The following is a 21,471-nucleotide window of genomic DNA, read 5'->3' as shown; positions in this document are numbered from 1 at the left end:
AAGTATGGTCTTTGTGTAAAGCTTTTTTCACACAGTATAATGTTTTCAGCAGTCATCCATTTTTTAACATTCATCAGTACTTCATTCTTTTTAGTAGCTGAATAAAAATCCATTGTATGGATATAGCACATACTGTTTATCCGTTCGTCTGTTGATGGACATCTGGATTGTTTCCATCTATTGGCTATTGTGAATGAAGGTGCTGTGAACACTCCTGTAATAGTTTTTGTTTGAACACGTGTTTTCACTCTTTGGGTATATACCTAGTTGTTGCTGGGTTATATACTAATTCTATGTTTAACTTATCGAGGAACCAACAAACCATTTTCCACAGTGGCTGCACCATTTTATGTTCCCACCAGCAATGTATGGAGTTTCAGTTTTTCTGGATCCTCACCAACATTTGTTATTTTCTGTTATTTGTTTTTGTTTTTGTTTTTTAAGTTATGACCGTTCTAATGGATGTGAAATGATTCTATTGTAGTTTTGATTTACATTTCCCTAGTTACTAGTGACATTAAGCACCTTTAATATCCTTTTTGGACTTTGTCTATCTTCTTTGGACAAAAGAGTTCTTTATGTGTCCTGGATTCTAGAGCTTTATCAGATAAATGATTTGCAAATATTTTGTCTTGCTCTGTGAATTGTGTTTTCATTCTCTTCATAGTATCCTTTGATATACAAAAGTGTTAAATTTATTTTTTCTTTGATTGCTGTTGCTTTTGATGTCATTATTTAAGAAACCATCACCAAATCCAAGGTCATGAAAATTTGCCCCTTTGTTTTCTTCTAAGGGTTTTTTAGGTTTAGCTCTTAAATTTATGTCTTTGATCTATTTTGAGTTAATTGTGTAGTGGGAGTTGAGAGTACAATTTCATTCTTTTACATGTGGATATCCACTTGTCCCAGCACCATGTGTTAAAGGGATTGTTCTTTCCCCCAATGAAAGTCTTGCCACCCTTGTTGAAAATCAGTTGATTGTAGATGTAGGCGTTTATTCCTGGACTCAATTCTATTCCACTGATCTATATGTCTGTCTTTATGATAGTACCTCACTATTTTGATTACTGTAGCTTTGTAGTACATTTTGACATCAGGAAGTTTGAGTCTTGCAACTTAGTTCTTCCTTTTCAAGATTGTTTTGGCTCTTCAGGGTCTCTTGTGTTTCCATATGAATTTTAGGATCACTTTTACATTTCTGCAAAAAAGGCTTTGGGATTTTGATAAGGATTGTATTGCATCTTTAGATCACCTTGAGGAATATTGCCATATTAAAAATATTAAGTTGTACAGTCTGTGAATATGGATACTTTCCAGTTATTTAGCTCTTATTAATTTCTTTCAGCAAAGTTTTGTAGTTTTCAGTGTATAAGTATTACACCTCCTTGCTTAAATTTATCCCTTAGTATTTTATTATTTTCAGTTGTAAATGGAATTGTTTTCTTAATTTCCCTTTCAGGATTTTCATTGCTAGTATAATGAAATACAATTGATTTTCTGTGTATTGATGGTGTATTCTGCAACTTGCTGAGTTTATTAGCTCTGACAGTTTTCACCATCAGAGATCATGTCATCTGCAGATAGAGATGGTTTTACTTCTTCCTTTTCAATCTAGACTCCTTTTATTTCTTTTCCATTCCTCATTGCTCTGGCTTGAACTTCCAGTACTATGTTGGATAGAAGTCGTGAAAGGAGACACCCTTGTCTTGTTCCTTATCTTAGCAGGAAAACTTTCATTCTTTCACCATTGAGTATAATATTAGCTGTAGATTTTTCATAAATACCCTTTATCATATTGAGGAAATTTTCTTCTATTCCTAATTTATTGAATGCTTTTATCGTGAAAGGATTGTTGGGTTTTGTCAAATCTTTTTCTGCATCGATTGAAATAATCATGTATATTTTTTCTTCATTCTATTAATGTACTTTCTTACATTGACTGATTTTTATATTTTGAAGCTCCCTTGCATTCTTAGGATAAAATCTACTTGATCATGGTGTATAATACTTTCAATATGCTGCTGGATACTGTTTGCTAGTATTTTGAGGATTTTTTAATCTATATTCATAAAGGATATCTATTTCTATCTATATTCATAAAGGCTATTCATAAGTGATATTACATTCATAAAAGACATTCTATTTTAGTGGTGTCTTTGTCTTGCTTTGGTATGAGGGTAATGCTGGCCTCATAGAATGAGTTAGGAAGTATTCCTTCTTTTTCTATTTTTTGGAAGAGTTTGAAAAGGATTGATGTTAATTTTTCTTTAAATACTTGGTAGAATTCACTGGTGTAACTATCTGGTCCTGGACTTTCATTTTGGGGAAAGTTTTTGATCACTGATTCAACCTCTTTACTTATTATAGGCCTATTCAGAATTTCTCTTCCTTTGGAGTCAGTTTTGGTAGTTTGTGTGTTTCTGGGAATTTGTCTCTTTTATCTAAGTTATCTAATTTTTTGCCTTAGTTTTTGTTCATAGTATTCTTTTTATCTCTGTAAGATCAGTAGTAATATCTCACTTTAATTTTCAGTTATAGTAATTTGAGGCTTTTCTCTTTTTTCCTTAGGTTAAAGGTTTGTTGATTTTGTTGATCCTTTCAAAGAACTAACTTTCGACTTTTTAAATTTTCTCTATTGCTTTTTTATTCTCTATTTCTTTTATCTCTGTCTTTATCTTTATTATTTCCTTCCTTCTACTAGCTTGGGGTTTAGCTTGCTCTTTTTCTAGTTCCTTGAGGTGCAAAATTAGGTTATTGATTTGAAATCTTTTTTTTATTGAGATATAATTGATGTATAACATTATATTAGTTTCAAGTGTACAACATAATGATTCAATATTTGTACATATTGTCAAATGATCACCACAGTAAGTGTAGTCAACATCCATTGCCTCACAGTAACAGTTTTTTTTCTTGTGATTAGAACTCCTGAGATTTGCTCTCTTAGCAATTTTCGAATATATAGTACTGTATTATTAACTGTGGTCACCATGCTGTACATTGCATTCCCAGGACTTAGTTATTTTATAACTGGAAGTTTGTACCTTTTGACCACCTTCACCTATTTCACCCAACACCCACCTCCCACCTCTGGCAAGCATCAATCTGTTCTTTGTGTCTATGAGTTTGGGTTTTGTTTTGTTTTTAGATTCCACATATAAGTGAGATCATAAAAGACAGTTTTTTCTCTCTATTTCACATACCATAATGCTCTCAAGTACCATCCATGTTGTTGCAAATGGCAAGATTTTTTTCTTTTTTGTGGCTGAATAATTCATGTATATATATACCATATCTTGTTTTTGTGCCAATACCATACTGTTTTGATCATTGTAGCTTTGTAATATAGTTTGAAATCAGGAATTGTGGTGCCTCCACTTTGTTCTTCTTTCTCAAGGTTGCTTGGCTATTTGGGATCTTTTGTGGTTCCATACAAATTTTAGAATTGTTTGTTCTCTTTCTGTGAAAAATGCCATTGGGATTTTGATACAGATTGCATTGAATCTGTAGATTGCTTTGGGTAGTGTGGACATTTTAACAATATTTATTCTTCTCATCCATGAACATGGAATTGCTTTCCATTTATTTGTGTCTTCTTCAATTTCTCTCATCATTATCTTATAGCTTTCAATGTACAGATCTTTCACCTCCTTGGTTAAATTTATTTCTAAGTATTCTATTCTTTTGGATGCAGTTGTAAATGGGATTGTTTTCTTAATTTCTTTTTCTGATAGTTTATTATTAGTGTATAGAAACAATTGATTTTTGTGTGTTAATTTTGTATCCTGCAACTTTATTGAATTTATAAGTTCTTACAGTTTTTTGGTGGAGCCTTTAGGTTTTTTTATGTACAATATCATGTCATCTGCAAATAGTGATGGTTTTACTTCTTCCTTTCTGATTTGGATTTTTTTTTTTCTTGCCTAATTACTCTGGCTAGGACTTCCAATACTATGTTGAATAGAAGTGGTGAGGGTGAGCATCCTTGCCTTGTTCCTTATCTTTAAGGAAAAGCTTTCAGCTTTTCACCATTGCGTATGATGTTAGCTTGGGCTTGTCATATGTGATTATATTGAAGTACATTTTTTCTGTACCCACTTTGTTGAGAGTTTTTATCATAAATGGGTATTGACTTTTGTCAAATGCTTTTTCTGCGTTTATTGAGGTGATCATATGACTTTTATCTTTCATTTTGTAAACTTGATATGTCATATTGATTTGCATTTATTGAACCATCCTTACATTGCTAGAATAAATCCCATTTGATCATGGTTTCTGATCCTTTAAAGGTATTGTTGAATTTGGTTTGCTAGTATTTTGTTGAGGATCTACATTCATCAGGGATGTTGGCCTATAATTTTTTTTCTTCTGGCACCCTTGTCTGGTTTTGCTATCAGGGTAATTCTGGCCTTGTAAAATAAGTTTGGAAGTATTCCCTCCTCTTCTGTTTTTTGGAGGAGTTTGAGAATAATTGGTATTAATTCTTCTTTAAATGTTTGGTAGAATTCACCAGTGAAACTGTTGGGTCTGGACTTTGTTTGTTGGGAGTTTTTTGATTACTGATTCGATCTTTTTACTAGTAATTGATCTGTTCATATTTTCTTTTTCTTCATGATTCAGTCTTGATACATTCTATGTTTCTAAGAATTTACCCATTTCTTCTAGGTTGTCAAATTTATTAATGTATAATTGTTACAAGTAATCTCTTGTGATCCTTTGTATTTCTGTAGTGTCAATTGTAATACCTCCTCCTTCATTTCTGATTTTATTTATTTGAGTCCTCTTATTTTCTTGGTAAGTCTAGCTAAAGGTTTGTCAATTTTGTTTATCTTTTCAAAGGACTAACTCTTAGTTTTATTGATCTTTTCTGTTGTCTTTTTAATATCTATTTCATTTATTTCTGCTCTGATCTTTGTTATTTCCTTCTTTCTGCTAATTTTGGCTTCATTTGGTCTTCTTTTTCTAGTTCCTTGAGGTGTAAAGTTAGATTGTTTATTTGAGATCTTTCTTTTTTCTTAATATAGGCATTTATCTATATTAACTTCCCTCTTAAAACTGCTTTTGCTGCATTCTTTAAGTTTTTGGTATATTGTATTACCGTTTTCCTTTGTCTCAAAGTATTTTTTGATTTCTCTTTTGATTTCTTCTTTGACCCATTGGTTGTTCAGTAGCATGTTGTTTAATCTCCACATATTTGAGAATTTTCCCATTTTCTTCTTGTAATTGATTCTGGTTTCATACTTTTGTGGTTGGAAAAGATGCTTGATATGATTTCAGTCTTAAAATATTAAGATTTGTTTTGTAGCCTAACATGTGATCTGTCCTGGAGAATGTTCCATATGTACTTGAAAAGAATATGTATTCTGCTGTTTTTGGATGGAGTGTTCTGTTTATATCTGTTAAGGCCATCTGGTTTAATGTGTTGTTTAAAGCTGATGTTTCCTTATTGATTTTCTGTCTAGATGATCTATCCATTGATGAAATGTGGTATGAAAGTCCCCTACTATTGTTATATCTATCTGTCTGTCTGAAATGCTATTTCTCCCTTGAGGTCTGTTAATATTTGCTTTGTATATTTGTATATTATGCGTATACACACATAATACTCCTGTGTGTATTATGTGTATAAATAAATATTTACAGATGTTATATTTTCTTATTGGATTGATCCCTTTATCATTATGTAATGACCTTCTTTCTCTCTTATTACAGTATTTGTCTTAAAGTCTGTTTGTCTAAGTATAGCTACCTCAGCTTTCTTTTGGTTTCCATTTGGATGGAATACCTTTTTATAGCTCTTCACTTTCAGTTTTTGCGTGTCCTTGCATCTGAAGTGAGTCTCTTATACACAGCATATAGAAGGGTCTTGTCTTTTTATCCATTCAACAACTCCATGTGTTTTGACTGGAGAATTTAGTCCATTTACATTCAGAGTAATTATTGATAGGTAGGTACTTATTGCTGTTTTGCTCCTTGTTTTCTGGCTGTTTTGTAATTCTGTTCCTTTCTTCTTCTCTTGCTCTCTTTGTGATTTGATGATTTTCTGTAGCGCCATGTTAGATTCCTTTCTCTTTCTCTTTTGTGCATCCATATAGATTTTTACTTTGTGGTTACCGTGAGGCTTACATAAAACAACTTACTTTTATAACAGTCTGTTTTAACACCTTAAGATTGAACGCATTCTAAAGCTCTACATTTTTACTCTTCCTGCTATGTTTTGTGTTTTTGATGTCACAATTTACATCTTTTTATCTTATGTGTCCCTTAACAAATTATTGTATTTATAGGTCTTTTTTCTACTACTTTTGTCTTTTAACCTTCATACTACCTTTATAAGTAATTAACCTACCTTCCTTACATCATTAGTTTATTATGAATTTTATTATATATTTACCTTTACTAGTGAGACTTCATAGGTTTTCCCGTTACTAATTAGTGCCGTTTTGTTTCAGCTTAAAGAAGTCCCTTTAACATTTCTTGTATGGCTAGTCTAGTGGTGATGAACTCCTTTAGCTTTTGCTTGTCTGGAAAACTCACTCTCCATCATTTCTGTATGACACTTTCACTGGGTTGAGTAAAAACTGCTTGGCAGCTTTTCCTTTCAGCGCTTGGATATGTTGTGCCACTCCCTTCTGGCCTGCAAAATTTCTCCTGAAAAATCTGCTGGTAGTCTTATGGGGGTTCCCTTGTATGTAACAAGTTGTTTTTCTCTTGCTGCTTTTAAGATTCTCTCTTTGTCTTTAACTTTTGATACTTTTATTATAATATGTCTTGGTGTGGCTCCCAAAGAGGGCTGGTCGATGTGTGTTATATTAGATGCCTCAGGCTAAGCTTTTCAGATAAGCAAATAAGCCTCTTTCACAGAGACTCTGGGCACTTTTCAGTCAGTTGCCTCTGCACTGGGGTGGATGAGTCTGTGTGCACAAGCCCTTTAAGAACTGTCTCTCTGTTTACTATAGCCTTGTGGGTCTCGTGGACATAAGCCCAGTTTGCTTTCAAAGCTGGATGTTTTGGGGGCTCATCCCTCAAGTGCAGGTCTTAAAAGTTGCAGTGCCAGATTAAAAGTTGGGGTTCAAACCCTTCACTCCTCAGGTAGAAGGTCAGGTTTGTGAGTTCCTTCCCAATTGTGCCTCACTGTGCTGGGGGTGGGGTTTATGGCAAGATTGTGTCTCAGCTTCTCCTGTCTGCTTCAATATGGGTTTTTTCTCATTCACCCAATGTGTAGGAATTGCTCACCTAATTTTTGGACATTTGTTCAGAGGAAATTATTCCATATATAGCTGTAGGATCAGTGGATCTGTGGGAGAAGGTGAGTTCAGGATCCTGCTATGTTGCCATCTGAACAGGAATCTGCAATAAATCCTTATGAGAGCAATAATTTTTTAGAAAGTACCTGTTTAATGAAAAATTAAGGGCTGAATTTTTGTTTCTCTAGAAAACTGATGATGGAAGGTATAAGACAATGTTAGTCAGCATTTAATATCTATTTTGGAGATTATGATGATAGGATCAACCACATGAAGTCTAGAAAGATCAGGATATACTTCAGAAGTTAGCAGTTAGGAACACTATGCCCAGAGGTAACAATTATCACATGTAGTTATAGAAGGTGTATTTTATATCATTCTGTGAAGCATGACTTCTCATTGAGATTTTTTAAAAAACCTATTTTCTAAATGAGTTTAGCACATTTTTGGTTTCAGTTTTCTTGTGCATTTTTAAAAAAAGTGAAGTAGGGCTGATATTGCGAAGGCTCTGTTAGTAGAAGAAATTTGCAGACAGTTAAAAGATATCAATTTCAGTGTCATAAGATGCTTCAAATAGAAAATCAGTCAATTCCAATAATGGGTTAAATTTTTTTCATCTTATTCATGGATCCCAGGTAAAACATTTGGATTCATTCTCTCAGTAGTTAAACATCTGACTTCATTATGTAGGCTATGTGAAATTCAGTTTGATAGTCAACATTTAAGATAAAATTATTTATTTTGTAGTGATGATACAAATATAAATTCTGGTGAGACACATTGTTATGGTAAAAACAGTTTTCTTATTGTCAGCCTTCAAACAGAAACCAGTTTAAGAGACAAAACGTTTGTTTGGGATCAAAGAATTGCATTTCTGGGAACACAGATCCAGGTAGAAACCCACATAGTAGCTAGGGAGTAAAAGTCAGGGGCTTTTAAAGAGAAAGAAGGGAGGTTTGTATTACAAAGAGTTATAATTGAAATTGGAGGCAGAGAGCTGGTCTTGGGTAAACATTGATTGACTATTGATTCTATCTTTAGAAAGTTCACAGTCATTAGTCTTTGTGATCAAGATGTTGGTTCTCCTCTGACTTCTCAAACAATTGTTTGTAAAACAATTGCCATTTTGGCCCAGTCCAAGATTCAAGACAACAAGGCAGTTTCTCTGTAAAGGCAGCTCCAACTCCATTTTAAAATGGCTCCACTAAAGTCAGTTTTGATGTTAGTGAATCAACTATCAACAGCCAGTACATACTTTTCATAGATTGCGTGCAGATGTAATTCATAATTGTATCCAAATAAGCTAGAATATTTTACCAACCAAAATAGAATTTGAAATCATGGTTGTCAATTTAAAAATATTTATATCATAGATAAATATAAAGTAACAATTACAAAATATTTTGAGCCCTTAAAGAACTACTCTGTAAATCAGCCAAGTGTCCTGCAATGATTTTGAATGTTTTGTAAATGAATTCTGTAAATTTTGTTCAACATAGGTTAGAAATAATCAAGGTGTTCAACAAATGGAGTATCTGGAATGTGAGTGTATGCAGTTCTAAAGGCAAAGTATTCTCTTTGATAAAGTCACTATATACTAATAAAAGTATGCTACTACATAGTATGTATAATATGGACCTAGTTTGTAATATGTGTATTTTATATATTCAGTGGCACTGCCAAGGGGGACAGGGGAGGGGTTTACCATCGCATACTCTCCATCAGCCCCTACATTGATATAAACTATTAATACTTGTGTCAATCTTATGTAAAGTGCTATTCAAATGTAATTTCAACTCTATCAGATTGCTACCCTTAAGCCTGTTCTATAAAGAAATTCTAGAGCTGCCACTCTCTGGTTGTATATTGTTTACATATAGATAGAAAAATATCTGGATGTATATGTACTAAAATGGCAAAGTTGGTTTCTTCTAGGCTTTTGAGTTTATTTTTTCTCTTTGCTAATTTCTGTGTTATATTTTTCCTACAATAAACATAAATTGCTTTAGTGGTAAAGAAATTTAAAAAGTTTAATTAGCTTACTCCTTGAAAACACACACACACACAAAAAGCAAACAAAAACTGAAAAGGAATGGTGAGGTTCTTTAAACTATTTGATTTCTTTGGAGAAAGGCAATATATCAGACCAGAGGACAAGAATTATGCTTTTCTCCTAGCTGTTAATATGTGGAAGGCCCATTTTGAAAGTGGTGATAGGAGGCTACTCTTTGGATCTGCACCTATATTTTATCTTTACAATTCTCACTTAATTGGCTATAGTTACCCCCTTCTATATATGAAGTTCAGTACTGGGATTGCTCTCCATCTCATCAGAAAGCAAATAACTACTTTGCTTTATAATTAATATAGTTTCTGTAGTGCTATATTACATCTGTTCTTTTAGCTTTCCTTATTCTTTTCATTCCTGTGATTTCTCTAGCTTTTGATTGCTAACCTGAAGTTGTATCCATTGGTCTTAGCTTTTGGAATCTGCACCATCTTGGTTAATATGTGTGTATATATCCGATTTCCTAATTCCCTAATTTTTACTGGTCTGCCTGGTTTCTAACTGCTCTCCTTCCTTACAAGCTTTGTTCCATAAGTCTTACTATCAGTTTAGTTGCTGACCTACCTTGACTCTGGCAGTGGTATATTTGATTTCCTACCCTATCTTTACTACCCTTGACTCTTAATCAGCATCCTAACATGGATTTCAGATCCTTACCCTTCTTTTCATAAAGAAGTCTGGTGAAAAAAATCATCAAAAATTACTTTGAAAATATGCATAATAAGCTAGTTATTCCTAACTGAAGGAAACGTTTTGAGTTTCTGATTATTGGAATTAATTTAAGATGTCATATTTATATTACTTATCATCAGTCTAAAAGATCCCACTAGCTAGCTAGCTAGCTGTGACCACAGTGGGAAATTTCGCTTGTGTCCGTTGCATATTCTCTTCTAATACAACTCATTTTATCACGTTCCAAAGTGGTCGAGTGACAAGTAGTGATTAATTCATCATTGATTTACTTTTAAATTGGTCTACAGTTAAAAATTTATTCGTTTACTTTAGGGGCTTGAGGACAAAGTATATACAACCTTTCTATGGAAACTACTAATGATACTATAATTTGAGATATGTAACTATAGAACATAACCCATAAATGCTTTTTTGTTGTGTAATTTGAGTGTTATTTGAAGAATGATTTAGATAGTGATGCTGCAGTTTATATACTTATATAAGATGATCCAAAATAAATACTGCAGTTTAGATAATTTCTTTATGTCATTCTGTGATACAGTTAATGGGCTAATTATTGGGCAGGGGTTTTTTTTAATATAAATTTTGGGGCAGCTGTTTGTGGTTTTGAATTGCTGATTTTTGGTTGAGGTTATTCTCTAAAACCGTCTTAATTGTTTCATTCACTTGCTCTTATGAATGATTCTTTGGGTAATTGTATTTTTTCCCATGTGCAACTATTCATAAAGGTACTTTCTGCAAGACCAAGAATTATAAGTATAGTACAGAGTTTACAGAGTTGGAGAAAAAAGAGTTATTTCTCTGCCCAAGTTAAGAGTAAATCTGATTTAAATGTATATGTTAATCCAGCCCACATGTTTTTGGAACTAGGAACTGGATAAAAACCCTGGACATTTTGTGAGTTTGTAATCTAGCTACGCCGTTTTTTATTTTATATATAGGAAAGTTAAAGGAGGAAATATTGATGTTCATCCATCAGAAAAAGCACTCATTGTTCATTATGAAGTGGAAGCTACCATTCTTGGAGAAATGGGGGATCCCATGTTGGGGGAACGAAAGGAATGCCAAAAAATGTAAGTTTTCTTCATTTGTGCACATTTTGAAAATAGTGAACCTTATACAAACTTTATACAAATCTGATGTTATTTAAATCTGCATAGATGATAAATGGTTATGGCATTCTTTTAGACATACTTCATCTTAGTGAAACGGAGACTATTTTAGACTATAAATATGGAGTATATTTATTCCAGAGAAAATTGTGTTTATGTAAGCATAATGGAAACCTGCTGAAAAATACTTATTCTGATTTATCCCATTTAGTAAATGCATATAATAGAATATAAACTACTACAACTTATGAAATCAATTATAAAAGATATGTTTATGTGAGACTTTTTAGCTGAATTTAGGAAATTTGTATTTTAGGGGATCCTGTGTTCTTCTTTCTTCCCTAGAATTGCAGAGAGGGGTATGACTTCCAAAATTCTCAAATGGGACATGCACCTTGAATTCATCTTTTAAAAATCTAGCCCTCTGAAAGATGTTAGTAATAAGACAAGTATTTTCTGACTCAGTGAGATGAGCTTAGATCTCCCAGAACCCCTTGGGAACTGGCCTTTTTCTTTAATTCTGCAGTTGTCCTGGTGAGGATCTTGCCCTTTTTCCATAGTTTTGTGGAAATAGAGAAGGTCTGAGATCACCTAGTATTCTCTCCCAACCTTCTTCCCCCCTTGAAAAGTTTGGATTTGGGAACTAGTTAAAGAGAATTTTAGTGTGTTTGGGTAGTATTAAGTATATTCAGGCTGCTGGCAGTGTATGTGATAGTATTTAGCACACTGAAAAGCACTTTATTTTAAATATATAGCAGTGGTTAACTGGTTGTGATTTTTCTGCCAGGGTACATTTGGCAATGCCTGGAGACATATTTGGTTGTCATAACTGGAGGGGAGCTATTGGCATCTAGTGGATAAAGGCCAGTGTGCTGCTAAACATCCTACAGTGCCCAAGATAGCCACCTAAAAACGACCAGTTATTTGACCCAAAATTTTAATAGCGCTGCAACTGATAAACTTTGGTGTATAGCACCCTGAAAAGAGAAGCTGCTTAGTGTCTTACTAAGATCTCTAATCTATCTTCTTATTTGGGTTGGAAGGAGACTAAGTTACACAGATAATTCATTGAAAATAACTGAGTCCTTGGATAATCCACTAGAAGAGAAATACACTTGCGTACACACATACCCACACTGTAGATTCTAATTCACATGCTCACACTTTTTGTTTTATCACACTTTTTCACTTCCATTTGTGTATTTCTGATTGCTGCCTGAGTCTTGTACACTTGAGAACATGTGAAAATCTCTTGAGATCTTATTAATTTGATTTCCAAAGAAACGCTAACATATCAGAGTCTGCCTTTAGAACCTAATACATCCACATTTCATGAGAGAAATTTAGTTTTTAGTTCTTAAGAATGCAATCAGTAGCTTTATTCAACTAGAATAAGAGAATGTTGTTAAGGTTTGAAAATCTGCAGGCTTTCTAGACAAGGGATACATTCACTAGAGAGCCAGCCACCTGGAAAGAGTTACTACCAACTGTGGCTACGGTAAGTGGAATTAAACATCAGTAAGGGAAAAACTTGAGTAACTCAACCTTGTGATACTAAACTCTGGCTGCACAAGATTTGAAGAGGAATCATTGTGGCACCAATAGGAGGATATGGTTTGTTGATAGTTCAAGATGCTTTATCAATGATGGCAGCTGGAGGTGAGGATTTTGAGGGGGACATGCATATAGATTGAGATAGTATGAAGTGAAACTGTCATTGAATTAGGGTAGTCAGTGCTATCTTATATTTCATTCTCCCTTATTGGACAAAGGAATGTATAAGCCTATCTTCAACAGAGTCCCGGTTTTCTGATGATTTCTTTATAAGAAACTGAGGGTTATAGTCCCAAAATAATATAGGTGTTTTGCTTGTGACTTGTTGGTGTTCTTAATAGGCATGGACTGCCTAATGAAGATTCTATTTTTTTATTATAGGAATAATCAGTAAACATATAGCTGACATTTCCTAAAAATTCTGGTACTACCTGTTTTTGCTTTGTCTTTTATAATAAGGGAAGGATTTAGGAGAGAGACTTAGACACTAAAAGAAGAAAATCTGTTATCTTGGATGGGGAGAAAGATGAATCAGATTGCTAATATATATGTTGGTTGAAAAACAGATCTAAAAAAGATAGAAAATCTGCATTGTTAAATCAAGATACCACTGCACACCTATTAGAATGGGTAAAATCAAACACTGACAGCAACAAATGCTGGTGAGGATGTAGAGCAACTGGAACGTTTTCATGGATGGGGGGAATATAAAATGGTATAGCCACTCTGGCGGACAGTTTGGCAGTTTCTTACAAAGCTAAACATAGGCTTACCATACGATCAAGCAGTTGTGCTCCTACGTGTTAACCCAAATGAATTGAAAACTTATGTCCGCACAAAAACCTGCACATGAATGTTTATAGCAGCTTTATTTATAGTTGGCAACAATTGGAAGCAACCAAGACACCCTTCAATAAGCAAACGAGTCAACAAACTGTGGTATATCCGTAGAGTCAGGTATTATTTAGTGCTAAAAAGAAATCGACTATGAAGCTCTGAAAAGACATGAAGGAACCTAAATGCATATTACTAAGTGAAAGAAGCCAGACTGGTAAAACTACATACTGTGTAATTCCAACTGGGTGACATTCTAGAAAAGGCAAAACTAAAGTAAAAAAGATTAGAGGTTGTCAGGGGTTCAGGGCGTGGGAAGGAGAATAGCTGGATCCCAGTGCATTTTTAAGGGAGTAAAACTATTCTGTATGATATCTTAATGGTGGATACATGGCATGATGCATTTGTCACAGCCCATAGAACTGTACAATACAAAGAGTGAACCCTAATGTAAACTGTGGACTTTAGTTAATAATAATGTGTCAGTATTGGTTCATCAGTTGTAGCAAAGGTACCACGCTAATGCAAGATGCTGATAGTAGAAAAAACTATATAGGGCAGAGCATGGGGGGTTGGGCAGCTGTAATGGAAATATACGTATGGGAACTCTACTTTCTGCAGTTTCTCTGTAAACCTAAAACTGCTCTAAAGAAGACTAGTAAGAAATTTTTAAAATATATATTTATAGAGTTTCTGTTGTGCCTCTTTTCAATCAGATTTATAGAAACTGTCAAGATTTCCCAGTTTCTTGTTAAATTTAAACATAGAGAGGTCTTTTGAGAGTTTTTCTCTGAGTGTACTCTCCTTTCTATCTCTGCCCTCGCATATGCGGCTAAAATTACACAAAAATATAATCAACAGTTTAAAAGACTTAAAAGGTAGGAGCATAAACAGCCAAATTGATTAAAGAAAAAATAAAGGGATAGAGTGTTGCTGTGATTCTTGTTACAAATATTAGAAGCCACTATAGCAAATTTAAGCATAAAAGGAATTTATTAAAGGGTATTAGGTAGCTTGTAGAATTCTAAGAGGAGCAGATTTGGGGATGGCTATATAGCTGGGAATAATATCTAAGTCATTCTATTGGACTTATTACAGGAGAGATCATCTACATCTGAATAATGATTTCACAAATGCTGAATACAGGGCATTTTTCTGAGCTCTCTGTCCCTGCTGCCTCTAATACGTTGATGTTGCTCCAAAAATTGGCCATCTTCACCAAGAAATAATCCTGCACAGTGGCTGCTTTCTTCTGTTTCTCTCTTTTGTGTGTGTGTGAGGAAGCTTTGCCCTGAGCTAACGTCTGTTGCCAATCTTCCTCTTTTTGCTTGAGGAAGATTGTTTCTGAGCTAACATCTGTGGTAGTCTTCCTCTGTTTTATGTGGGATGCTGCCACAGCATGGCTTGATGAGTGGTGCTAGGTCCACGCCCAGGATCTGAACCTGTGAACCCCAGGCCACCAAAGTGGAGCTCACAAACTCAATCACTATGCCACTGGCTAGCCCCTTATGTTTCTCTTTTTGAAGCTAAGACTTGCGTGAGAGCATCTGCTTGAAAGAGTCTTTTGCCACCAGTTTGAGTCTTCACCCTGAACCTAATTTTATGTCTTCATAGCTCTCCCTGGTGCCATGATTCCGTGTAAATTGGCAATTGTTTCTAGATTCAGAACAACGTTCTCTTGTTGAGCTTCCAATGAATCTCCTGGACTAAATTTAAAAGGAGGGAGAAGCTGGTCTATTATTTTTTAATGTACTAACAAGTATAAAATATATTCAGTTGTTCCCCAGAATTCCTCATATAGGTCTTAAAATGTGTCTTGCCTTTTTTTCTTCTTCCTTCTATTTAATTTCCACCAGAATAACAGAATCTGAATACAATATCGATATTGTATCTTGGCACTAAGTAAAAAAATTAAATGCTTGTGAATATGGTCAAGAAAATGATTCATTTTTGGCAGTATGGATTCTCACATCCAATAATGACTAAAGACTTTATATATATTACATCAGAAATACTGTTTTAAAACTAAATCTTTGAATATGCTGTCCTGCTTAGAAGAGTCAGATGTAGATTTTATTTTTCCTTTGTTATCTCATTTGTCTAGTTGAAAGAAAATCATTGCTTTGCATTTTTCTAAGCCTAATTATGTCTAATACTTCGTTATATTTTGCTAAAAGAGTCTATGTCAGGTGCATTTAAATGCTTTATAAATTATTTGAAAGACATTAAATTATCACTTACTTTAATAATACCTGAGTTGGAAAATTCTGATATGCTTGCAGCATTCGTCTTAAGAGTCTCAATGCCAACACAGATATAACTTCCCTGGCACGGAAGGTGGTTGAAGAATGTAAGCTCATTCATCCCTCGAAACTAAGTGAGGTAGAACAGCTGTTGTACTATCTACAGAACCGCCGTGATTCATTGTCAGGAAAAGGTAAGTAGAAGAATTCCTGACTTTTTAGTGCAAAACCAGAGTTGTTTGACTATAGTTTGTGCTTTCAGTATTTGAATGGTGGGATTTTTTTTTGCCAGTGCTGTGAATAGCTAAATGAATGAAAAAATGAATAAATATAATAGTTTCCAACATTCAGGCTTTTATATTAGATGCTTCCACACAAAATGATCTGTTTCTGTTTCATACTGTGTGTTTGTGTGTGTGTATGTGTGTGTGTACAAATATGCTGAAATAAAGAATAAAAAAGCAAATGTCTGTCATAGTCATTCTAGAGTAATAAAAGGAGAGAATTTGGGGCAGAAAACCTGTTTTTGCTACCCGTACTAGATTTATATTTTCTAAATTTCCTATTGACATTTAATATAATTTGAATTTATTACTTAAGTATTTAAATGTTAAAATATGTCATATGCTTTAGACTATTCTAAAGATATGTTTTATGAATCTTTTTTAGAAAAATATTATATTTTCATTCCTCAACATCTCTATTGTTGCCATTCTTCTGTCTTTAGTTTCCTCATAAAAGAACCAAGCCATTGAAATATTAGAGCTAAGCAATTAATTATTTATAGAAGACATTTTCAAATACTCTAAACCAAAAATGAAACAAAATAAAAATACAGACATTTAAATGGAAGATTATCTCAGATTATTATGAATGGTTAGTTATTCTATTTCATAGTATTTATTATTTTATGTATCTTTCTTTCACCACGGGTGAGTTTTAAATATGGTGTCCTTGAAATCTCTTGTAAATGCTGAAGTTTTTTGGGTATTTTTGTGAGGAAGATTGTCGCTGAGCTAATATCTATGCCAATCTTCCTCTATTTTATATGGGATGCCACCACAGCATGGCTTGATGATTGGTGCTAGGTCCATGCCAAACGGTGCTAGGTCCATGCCCAGGATCCAAACTGGCGAACCCAGGGCCATGGAAGCAGAACATGTGAACCTAACCACTACGCCACCAGGCCAGCCCCTAAATAAATATTAACTTTTGATAACATATATGAAATGCTATATTATATTAAATATATACTTATTTTTTAAAAACTATTCCATTTTTAACTTTTTTACTTGATATTCACTATTTCAAAGCCAGAAATCTTGCCCTAAAAGTGATTGAAACAAAACAGTAATACTTATTTGATTATGTGATTTTTTTACCTTAAATGATTTTTTTCTTTGCTTCATTAAAACCACTGTCATAGTAAATTATCTGTTTGAGGCAAAATCTAGCTGTTGAGAAAGCATAACCTTATCTAAAATGGCTACCATCCTCTGAAAACAATCAGAGCTAATTCCTTTTACATGGAAAACATGTTTGCTAATTACAGAATCAAAATTTTGATACTACTCAAACTTATTTTGATGTACATGCATTGCTTAGGTTTTTCGACCCAAATCAGTGAAGTATTTTTGATAATATTTTTGTTAGAAAATGGAATTCTACTATGAATTAAATAATTCAGTAATGTGAATGGCTCAAAGTCGTATTCAGCACCTTTAGACACCTGTTTAATTTGTTTGAGAAGAGGTGAGGATTAAATTATCACAGACATTAAATATTTGCCTTTTAACTTATAATCCTAATTTTACTTGTTAAAAACATTAATTAGAAGCTGTTGTTTATTTTAGCTTTTAACTTTAACCCAGGTCATTTCTTTTCCTTTTCCTTTGTTAATTTTCATTTTAGTTTTTATATTATGTACTCAACTCATTCATTTTTCTTTTCTTTGCTTTGTCAGTTTTCTTGTTCCCACCTTAAATGTGAATTAGGAAGGGAAAGAAAGAATACTTAAAATAGACTATTTTGCTCCTTGTTGGCAAGTCTGGCTGTTTACATACCCAAAAAGTTAACCAAGGAGAAAGTTAAAATGGCTGCCTGATATAATTTTGGGATTATTTATAGAGTTTACTCATTTATACTGTCCTTGATATCCTCATTAGAACAGATGGATTATACATGAGCAATTTTTATACATTGGAAAAAAGTTTATTTCATAAACTATTCTGTTTTAAGATTCCCAGCTTAGCTAAAGTTAAACTCAGCTGCTGAAAATAAAAATTACCCAGAAACCCTGAAACCCTAGTTTTCATTAAAAAGTAATTTCTTTTTACAGAAAAAAAAGAAAAATCAAGCAAGCCTAAAGATCCACCTCCTTTTGAAGGAATGGAGGTAAGACTATATTCTTACCTAATAGAGAACTGATTGTAAAATGTTGCCTTTTACTATCACTAATTCATACAATTACATTAAATGGATGTGGAATTTTAAAAACGATTGAACTTAAAAGTGCTTGGAAAAGGTAGAAAATTAGTATTTAGTTGGTAAAGGCAAAAATTGTTGGGAGTGTTTTTCAGACAATTTATTTTGATAAAATAAGTTGTCAAATATTATAAATATTCTTATTGCGATATGTTTTGAAATAGTTTATTATAGTAGGTACAAATTATTTTGCATTACATTTAAGATACTTTCTATTGATAGACCATTTTTAGAGTTTGTGTGTGTCTCATTTTATCATATGGTTTATAACTACATTTGTGTTGGAGTCCTAGCACTCAAAGGTCTAATTTCCCTCTCTACAAAAAGAAGGCTTCCATGAGTCTTTTGAAAACTTGTGTAATTATTATAAAGGGTAATATATTGATCACAAAATATGATTCCTTTGACAGTGGCTCTCTTGAGCATTGTTGTTCTTTTAGAGGACTTCCTTCTTTTTCTTCTGTTTTAGATTGATGAAGTCGCTAACATTAATGACATGGATGAATACATTGAGTTATTATATGAAGATATTCCTGACAAGGTTCGGGGTTCTGCTTTGATTCTACAGCTTGCTCGAAATCCTGATAACTTGGAAGAACTACTATTGAATGGTGACTTATATCTCTAAATATTTAAAGTACAAAAATTATTATGAAATATGCTTTTTGAATTTATTATGATAGAGGAATAAGCTAAAATTATTTATACCAAATTTAGGAATGCACTTATTTCCCAGCTCTTTATTAGCTTCTTTCTTATTCAGATTTCTTAACATGAGAGCATAACATTTAAATATTCTTTGGAGAATTCACAAATCATTTAATTTAAACAAGGAAAATTAACGGTATTGTATCTTTTCTTCTAATCTGGAAGACTTTTTTTATTCTTTGAACTAGCGTACAATGTCAAACTTTTGACATTTTCACATGTGCCTATATGCTTTTATTAAATTAGTTAGAGTTCCAATGTTCGTTTTCTTTTAGGAGCACAGCAAAAGACATTAATCTTTATAATTTCATTTAGATTGGTTTGATGCCAGGTATTTGCTTTTGTTTCATTAAAAGTGCTAAGTAATATAGAAAAAGGAGGTAAAGTCCTCTTAAAATCTTTTTTTTCTCAGTAATACCACTAAAGAATTATTTTAAATGCATAGTTTTCTAAGTATACTTATGCCAGAAATAAAATATGGAGATGTCATTATTACCTGATTTCCATCACATAAGAAAAAATACCTTTTTCTCTCTTGTTCAGCTCATTTTATGGAGGCTGCACAGTGCACACCAATACTTTGTAGCTTGGTGCATATATCCAGAGATCTGTCCAGAGAGTCTTAGGACATTACCAATATTCCAGTTAGGAAATTTGTACATCTTAAGTATTTTTAAAATTATACAACTCATGGGCCCGGCCGCTGGCAGAGTGGTTAAAATTCCACACACTCCTCTTTGGTGGCCTGAGTTCACAGTTTCAGATCCTGAGCACAGACATACTTTCTTCAACAGTCACACTGTGGAAGTTTCCCACATCCAAAAAAATAGAGGAGGATTGGCACAGATGTTAGCCCAGGGCGAATATTCCTCAGCAAAAAAAATATATATATATAACTCATATATTAATATACTGTTTTAAAAGAAGTAGAATATTACAGATAAAACCCCCTTTGACCATTACTCTTTATTTTCTGTTAGGAGTTTGGAGTGCATTCTTTCAGATCTTTTTCATACTTTTACATATATATGTGTGTAGGTTTTTTTCCTGTATTAAAATATAGAATATTGCCTTACATGAATTTTTATGTCGTACTTCTTACTTGGTAAATTTTTTTCTTCATGCCGTAATGTTTTGAGATTACGTGCATATATATGCATATAATGTAATCAATTTTAAACTACTTTTTATTATTGTATTTTATGAAATTATATGTATTCTTCTAGCGTTTCCTCAATTGATCATCATTAACTTGTTTCTAGATTTTTCAGTACAGAATATTGTTTCAGTGAACATCTTTGTACCTATCTTCTTATATACACAAGCAAGGGTTTCTTTAGGATGTGTACACAAAGGTCATATAGAAATACATGTTATAATGTCTTAAGAGACATTGCTAAATTGCCCTCCAAAATGGTTGTACCACTCTATCCCCATAGCAACAGAATGTGAAAGTTGTCAAACTTTAAAATTTTTGCTATTGTATTATTGATAGTAAACAGCACCTTTTTGTTTTAAGTTGCATTTGCCTGATTCCTTATGAATTTGATCTATTCTCATGTCATTAGACTTTTGGAATTCCTACCCTATGCAGTTTATATTCATATCTTAAGTATTTCTATATATATATATATATATACACACACACATATATATGAGTGTATGTATATTTATATGTGAATATATATCCTTTCTCTTTTATATACATAAATATATACATTTATATATAGCATATTTATATTCTTTTTTTATGTACTTAGAAAGTTTCTCTCAATCTATTACTTCTCTTTTTTTGCGTGATATATGTTTCCATCCTTTTACTTTCACCAAATTTTTGTCATTGAATCTAATATTCTGCTATAGAAAGCATGTAGTTGCATCACGTTTTTTTTAATCCATTCTGCCAATTTCTGCCTCTTGAATGGAGTGTTTAGTCTTTTTACCATTGATGTAATTACTCATAAAGTAGCATTGTCACCTGACATTTTGTATTTGTTTTCTGTCTTTTATCTTTTTTGTTCCTCAGTTTTTCTATTACTACTTTCTTTTATGTTAAATATATTTATGTTTAGTTTTTATCTACATATATTTAATACATTTATATTTATTGAACATCTTTTATGTTAAATATATTTTCTAGTATACTATTTTAATCCTCTTGTTCTTTTACTATGTTTTCCTGAATTATTTTCCTAATGGTTGTCCTGGGATTCCAGTTACCATCTTAAATTAAAATAATCTAGTTCAAATTAATACCAACTTAATTTTAACAGTAAGCAAAAACCTTTAACGGCAAAAACTTTGCTCCAATATCCTTCTATTTCCTCCCCACTCCTTTGTACTATTCTAGTCATACAAATTACATCTTTATACATTATCAGCCCATTAGCACAGTATTATACTTACTGATATATATATTTTTTAATCAGATAGAAGAAAAGAGTACAATTAGAATTATTTATACTGTCTTTTAAATTTATCTATATAGTTACCTTTGCTGGTGTTCTTTGTTTCTTTGTGTGAATTTA

General features: G+C 32.8%; 1 protein-coding gene across 8 annotated transcripts in view; it reads left to right on the top strand.

Annotated features, from left to right (window-relative positions):
* The window catches only part of KIFAP3 (kinesin associated protein 3), a 178,893-nt gene that overhangs the window by 33,711 nt on the left and 123,711 nt on the right, over positions 1–21,471 (top strand). For all 8 annotated transcript variants that reach the window (XM_023640529.2, XM_070267657.1, XM_023640528.2 and 5 more), the window contains 4 exons: positions 10,950–11,081; positions 15,791–15,945; positions 18,090–18,145; positions 18,705–18,846. In XM_023640529.2, coding sequence (XP_023496297.1) covers positions 10,950–11,081; positions 15,791–15,945; positions 18,090–18,145; positions 18,705–18,846 — 485 coding nt within the window. The remainder of the gene's footprint in view (positions 1–10,949; positions 11,082–15,790; positions 15,946–18,089; positions 18,146–18,704; positions 18,847–21,471) is intronic.

This window comes from Equus caballus, chromosome 5 (assembly GCF_041296265.1).
Source record: "Equus caballus isolate H_3958 breed thoroughbred chromosome 5, TB-T2T, whole genome shotgun sequence".
Taxonomy (NCBI): domain Eukaryota; kingdom Metazoa; phylum Chordata; class Mammalia; order Perissodactyla; family Equidae; genus Equus; species Equus caballus.
This window is presented reverse-complemented; position numbering and strand designations above follow the sequence as displayed.